Source organism: Guillardia theta, assembly GCF_000315625.1.
Source record: "Guillardia theta CCMP2712 unplaced genomic scaffold GUITHscaffold_67, whole genome shotgun sequence".
NCBI classification, from domain to species: Eukaryota; class Cryptophyceae; order Pyrenomonadales; family Geminigeraceae; genus Guillardia; species Guillardia theta.
The window spans coordinates 279,539-285,860 of record NW_005434607.1 but is presented as its reverse complement, the minus strand read 5'-3'; the positions used below and the strand labels follow the sequence as shown (position 1 = coordinate 285,860).

Below are 6,322 nucleotides of genomic sequence, written 5' to 3'. Positions count from 1 at the left end.
GAGGAGGAGGAGGAGGAGGAAGACCTGCGCACAGGTCGCTCTGAGGTCGCAGACTTGGTGGATACAGGGGTCGGGCTCGACGCAGTCAGTGACGCTCTTGGCGCCAGGGGAGCTTGTCTTCCCTACCGAGCACACGCTGCAGATAGTCGCTCCTGCTGCCTCCGAAAAGAAACCCTCAGGGCAAGCGGGGCAGCTCTCCTGCATGCCATGTCAGCGCTGCTGCTGCTGCTGCTGCTGCTGCTGCTGAGGAGGAGGAGGAGGAGGAGGAGGAGGAGGAGGAGGTCCTGAAGGACAAGGACAAGGACGATGAAGGTGAAGGAGAACCCAACGACGATGATGATGAAAGAGAGAAGGATGAGGACAAGGACGAGGAAGAGGAGGAGGAGACGCTGCTGCTGTTCTTACCTGCCCAGTCAGAGGGTTGAAGGTCCCAGGTGGGCAGGGGGAGCACGGCGACATCCCCGCAAACACCCCGAAGGTCCCGCTGCTGCAGGGGTTGACGGGCCCTGCCAGCGTCATCTGCTGGGCAGCTGCTCGGATCACGTCCCCCATGAGCGCCTCCGAGAAGAGCCGAACCCTCCCCAGTAGGCCCTCGTGGCTCCTCGCAATCCCCATGCCCCCGTCCTGGTACCCCCCGACCGTGAAGGAGGCTGGTCCGTGCGCGCGGGGGTCGAGGAACGAGGGGTACTGTATCCTCCCGCAGCCCCTGAGAGGATCGAGGGGAACAGCACAGGCCTGCGATTGAGCCACCAGGGAGCCATTGACAAAGAGCTGGAGAGAGTGCAGGTCGTAGAGGACGAGGAGGTGTGTCCAGGTAGGAGGAAGGACTTGCTGTGGCAGGAAGGAGTACTCAAGCACCTGCATGCTCGGCAGATCGCTCTGGCCCAAGTTGGCCTCGAGGGCGATGGAGAAGGAGAGGGTGACCTCGTCGACAGTCTGTGCAAGGGTGAGGAGAGGTCAGGAGCAGCATCACAGGGAGGATGAAGGAGGGAGGAGGACGATGGAGGGAGGGCGGAGGAGAGAGGCGACGAGGCAGGAGTGAAAAGGAAGAGGATGTTGCGAAGGAGATGGAGGGAGGGGGCTCACTTGGTTGGCGAAGGTGTGGTAGGTCAGCGCCCATCCCTTGCTGTACTCCTCGTTGGCGCCCGCAAAGTTCCCGGTGGATTGTTTGACGGCCATGAGGGCGTAGGAGGAGTTCCTTTCCATCCTCACGGGATCGAAGACGACCTGTGAGCGAGTAGGGGCATCAGAGCAAGCAAGAGGAGGGGAAGGAGGAGAAGGACAGGAAGGGAGGGAGGGAGGGATGATGGTGGAGCAGTAGGAGCAGTAGGAGCAGGAGACCTCGAGTTCCAGCGTCATAGCTCCTGAGGGGAGCAGCTGCGCCTGGACCAGCTCGTCGACATTCTGAAAGAGGAGGAGCATAGTATTCATCGACCCATCGAACCTCATTCCCATCAAGCCCCTGCAAGTTTAGAACGTCAGCGAACAAGGAATTTCCTACCTCCTCTTGCTCCTCCTCCTCCTCCTCCTCCTCCTCCTCATCCTCCTCCTCCTCCTCCTCCTCCTCCCTCCCACCTGTTCTCCTCGACAAAGTCAGTCAAGCGCGGTTGTCCCGAGGTCGAGCAGTTTGGCATAACTCTCAGGGGCTTCAGCGCCCTCCCTTGGTACCCGTCGGTCGCGTGATAGACGAGAGGCAACAGGTCGCACGGAGAGACCCCGCTAGGGTCTACGTCCCACTCTCCTCCCTTGCAAGATGGCCCAACCAGCATCAACGGGCCCAGCCCTCCCCCGCACTCCCGCACTAGCGCCGGCTCGATCATGGTGGGGAACTGCTCGTTGCAGGACGCGTCCTGTCTCCTCGGCCTCGTGTAGTTGCCGTAGAAGCTGCTCGCAGCTCCAACGTCCCAACATCCGGCGAGGACAAACCCGCTTCCTCCTGCTGCCTGCATCCCCTGCACGCTGATCAAGCCCGAGGACGCGACGTCACTGGGCAGGAGGCCGTTTTGAAACGCGATCGCCCGCACCACTGCGCTCTTGAGGAGGGTGACGTTGAGCTGCCGGATGCCCGTTGGGTGCTCAGGAAGAGGGAGGTCGTTGTCGAAGGCGACGGAGATGTAGGGTTCGGCCGAGGGCTCGGCGGATGACGCGAGGACGGTCACGATGGCCGACCCCTCCGCGCCTCCTCGGGTGATGGTGAACGTCGGCGGTTTGACACGGATGTAGATGACGCCGGTCTGAGAGACTGAGCTGTCAAGAGCGTACAGGTGAACTGCTATGGCCTTGACCACGCTGGTACGGGTGATCACGACCGGTCTCCCGTCGTACACGCTCCCCAGCAGCTGACTCCCCTCCAGCTGCGGCCCACCTCCCTGGGCCTGGTAAGGCTCAACGGTGTACAAGATGACAGCGTCGTTCGTTGCGCAGAAAATCTTAACCTCTACCTTGTCCAGGAAAGTGCCCTCCGAGACGTCGAAGGCCGGGGGGGCAACTATCCCGCCGTTGAACCACCATGGCGCCGGCGAACTTGGGATGACCGGGTTGCCTTGTATGTCAACTATTCTGTTCGGTCCGTTCTCCAGGAGCTGAGTGTTGATGTCTGCATGGATTGAGTTTGAGAGCAAGAAGAGCAATAAGAGCCGGTGAAGGATAGTCATGAAGCTGCAACTGAGCCAATCATGGACTGACGCAATTCAACCTATGGCACGGCGATGCCATGAACTCAACATTCATGCCTCCTGGACAACACCTGTTCACATGGAGTAAGGGTCTACTGCAGGAAACGAACGTTACATAGCAAGGTAGAGAAGTCTGCTCCTTGGAATTCTTCTAGAATCAGCGCTGTGTGTGAAGATGCATTTCTATCCATCAAGCCACCTGTCCTCTACACTCTTGCCCTTCATGCCTCCCCTCTCCTTCGTTGTCCCTCTCCCTTTCGTCCCTAGTCCAAAGGCGACCATTGGGTCGAGAGGGGATCTGGGGGTAGGGCGCAGGTGAAAAGGGGGTGGGGGTTGTCATAAAGTTTGACAAATCACCGGGCTCGGGCCCGCATCCGAGTCGCACGTCCGGGCACTGAGTTCCGGACTGATCACCATGGAGCTCAGTACGCTGACAGCGGAGCTTTCTTGCGCTCAGTGACTGCCGCGTCACGGGCTTTGAGCTCTTTGCATGCCGGACCGTACGCGGCGGGATGCATCAGTGCCAGCCGCGGTGTGAGTCACTCATCAAGTTCCACTGTGACACCTAGACCCTGAGTCTTCTATCTCAAGCGGCCAAAGGGTCCCGGGCCGCCGGCGGGCTGGGCACGCCGCGCCGGGCCGCCCCCCGTTCAACGGTTCTCCCCAGCTGGGGAAGTGCCATACCCCACCCCCCAGACATTCAGATTATCTACCCCCACCTCCTGTTGAATTCCCCTTTTACCACCCCCGGCAGCACTTTCTTTTTGTCTTGCCTACCCCCATCATTTTCTTTGGTCACCTGTCGTACCCCACCAAAGATGATCGGAAGAACTTTCCGACATTCTCTGTTCATTAGTTCCTTTTTTTCAACCTAGTAGCCTTTCAAAAGTACCGCATCGTCACCACCCACCCACAATTGATGGAAGGACCCCACCATACCGTTTACTAGCAGAAATTACCACCCCCATCAGAAATACACCACCTCATCCCAGAAATACCCCACCCCCAGTCGTGTTTCTTCACCCCTCATATTAGATGATATCCTCTTCCATGGCCACATCAAGCACCAGCAGAAAGCTTAGCAGCATCTGCATCTGCTGCGACCACAAGCGGGCAAAAGAAGACCCGGACGATGCTCTTTTCTCGTGTGAGCTACCCCACAAGGTCCTCTTCTTCGCCGACTCGGAGGAGCGGAGCGGCCTCAAAGTCGAGCAGGAGAGAGATTTGATCAAAAGCGAGTTCGAGAGAGGAGCTCACAAGACAAAAAATGCGGCGTTCATAAGGTTTGCCGAGAACGTGAGCTTTGATTACAGCTTCTACAAGAACACCTCCCAGCTCATACGTGAGGTCAATGATACTCAGCCTGTAATCCTTCATCTCGCCTGCCATGGCTCAGAACAAGGTGACATCACCATAGGAGGAAGGAGTATCACGGTTGAGCAGCTTGTAGACTCTTTGGGTGTGATTGTCCAGAACTGCACGAAGCTGCGGCTTGTGGTGCTGAACCTGTGCCACTCAAGCATCGTGGCAAGGGAGTTAGTCAAGCATGTAGACTTTGTGATCGGCCACGAGAAGGCAGTGGCGGACGAAGAGGCGGTCGCCTTCTCGAAGAACCTGTACTACTGGATGGGACAAAACCAATCACTGTTCTCCAACGTCAATATTTCCCGTCAATCATGCCCGGGGATCCATCTGCTGGCTAGGGTTTCGAGTCACGTGGTCACTTGGATGGGACAAGAAAATATCCTGAAGCAAGAACAATCTTTCGATGGACCTCTGAAGAAGAAAATAAAGTCTGAGCCATTGGATTCTTGTGTTGCTGAAGTCGCCACTGCAACGACAATCACAAACGAAAAAAAGGGCTCACATGACGATGAGCAGGCTCCGAGTATGAACGAAAAGCCCAATGAATCAACGAGTTCGGAGTCTGATGCTTCTGATGACTCTGACGAACCATGTCTTAGCAACAAGCTAATTGACCAACTCAAGCAAGCGCGAAATACAGTGGAAATCACAAGAATCTTGCAAAACATCGGTACGCTGACAAAAAAAGAGAGAAAAAGAGGAATAGTCGCAATTATCCAAGTGATGCGAGGGATAGATGTCAAGATTGCCCGGTTGAATGCAGAAATACAACTACGTGCATGCGTGATTCTGGGGAGCTTGGCTGAAAAGAAAGAAAAACAGAGCCGATATCATAGAAAATGGTGGTATCGAGGTTATCCTGAATATCATCAAGGAGCATTCGAAGAGCGAGCGAGTACAGGAGCAGGGTTGCAGAGCGCTGAGGATCTTGGCCTTCTACTGGGGTGGCGCAGTTGAGATTGCCGAGAAAGGTGGCATTGAGGCAATCATCGGAGCGATGAAGACACATCCGACAAGCCAGGCGGTATATGAGGAGGCTTGCGGGGCCCTGACGAGCTTTGCGCTTCTAAATTATCATGACCCAATAAGAGATATCGGGTCGATCATGAGAGCGATGAAGGAGTATCCGACAAGACAGGAAGTACGGGAGCTTGCCATTTTTTTCAATCCATACGGTGATGAAGAGTTTCCAGAAGAATACTTGGTGCAGATTGGGAAGCAAGGGGGAATCGACGCGGTCATCAATGGAATAAGTGCACACATAGAGTTTATCCTCGGAGCGAACACAGCGTTGCTGAAAGATGTGAGCGACGTATATCATTTTTTGTTAGCAAGAGCCGAAAAAGTATTTTTTGCATGGTTTCAAGGTGGCATTGAAAAGATCAACGTGATGACAGGGATTAAAAGTACATCGAGACCATCCTTCGAGGGATGAAAGCACATCCGAAAATTGCATTTGTACAGGAAGCGGCATGCCAAACACTACATTCATTCGACAGGAGTTATTTGTTTGATGAGGGGGAAGTCGATGAGTACAGCTCCGATATCATGACCGAAACTGCACTGGAAATCTTGGATCAAGGAGGTATCTCGGCGATCGTGGGGGCGATTCAGGCGTACACGACAAGCGAGAGGTCTCACTGCCATTTTTGTCAACCCTCATGCTTGTTTGACTTTCTGCGGTACTTGGACCGCTTTGAAGACTTCGCAATCCAGTTCAGGAAGGAAGGGGGCATCGCAGCGCTCGTGGGGATGATAGAGGCGCCACACAATGAGATTATAGAAAACATCTGTTATGCGTGCAGTTTTCTGCATGACTTGGCGTTCAACAACGACGAGAACGCGGTCAAGATCAGGGAGGAGGGGGGCATCAGGGCGGTCGTGGGGGCGATGGAGGGTCACCCGGCGAGCGAGAGGGTGCAGGGGGGGGCATGCAGCCTGCTGTGGTACTTGGCTGCCAACAGCGCCGAGAACGCGGTCAAGATCAGGGAGGAGGGGGGCATCAGGGCGGTCGTGGGGGCGATGGGGGGTCACCCGGCGAGCGAGAGGGTACAGGCTAACGGGTGCGAGGCGATTGGGCACTTGGCTGCTGCCAACAGCGCCGAGAACGCGGTCAAGATCAGGGAGGAGGGGGGCATCAGGGCGGTCGTGGGGGCGATGGGGGGTCACCCGGCGAGCGAGAGGGTACAGGCTAACGGGTGCGAGGCGCTTGGGCACTTGGCTGCTGCCAACAGCGCCGAGAACGCGGTAACGCAATCCCGCCCAGCGTGTTTCGTAAACCT

The 6,322-nt window shown here is 56.2% G+C and overlaps 2 protein-coding genes across 2 annotated transcripts in view; one reads left to right on the top strand and one right to left on the bottom strand.

Moving 5' to 3' along the window:
• Nucleotides 1-2,654, bottom strand: part of GUITHDRAFT_113482 (hypothetical protein) — a gene marked incomplete at both ends in the record, with an annotated part of 5,089 nt that extends 2,435 nt beyond the window's left edge. The window contains 5 exons of the mRNA XM_005827377.1: nt 25-198; nt 406-936; nt 1,087-1,227; nt 1,342-1,462; nt 1,576-2,654. Coding sequence (XP_005827434.1) covers nt 25-198; nt 406-936; nt 1,087-1,227; nt 1,342-1,462; nt 1,576-2,654 — 2,046 coding nt within the window. The remainder of the gene's footprint in view (nt 1-24; nt 199-405; nt 937-1,086; nt 1,228-1,341; nt 1,463-1,575) is intronic.
• Nucleotides 2,655-3,725: 1,071 nt separating this feature from the next.
• Nucleotides 3,726-6,318, top strand: GUITHDRAFT_113481 (hypothetical protein; the record flags this gene model as incomplete). The annotated part of the gene is made up of 4 exons (XM_005827376.1): nt 3,726-4,710; nt 4,877-5,343; nt 5,448-6,185; nt 6,307-6,318. 4 exons carry the CDS (start codon nt 3,726-3,728, stop codon nt 6,316-6,318), a joined length of 2,202 nt encoding a protein of 733 aa, XP_005827433.1.
• Nucleotides 6,319-6,322: the final 4 nt, after the last annotated feature.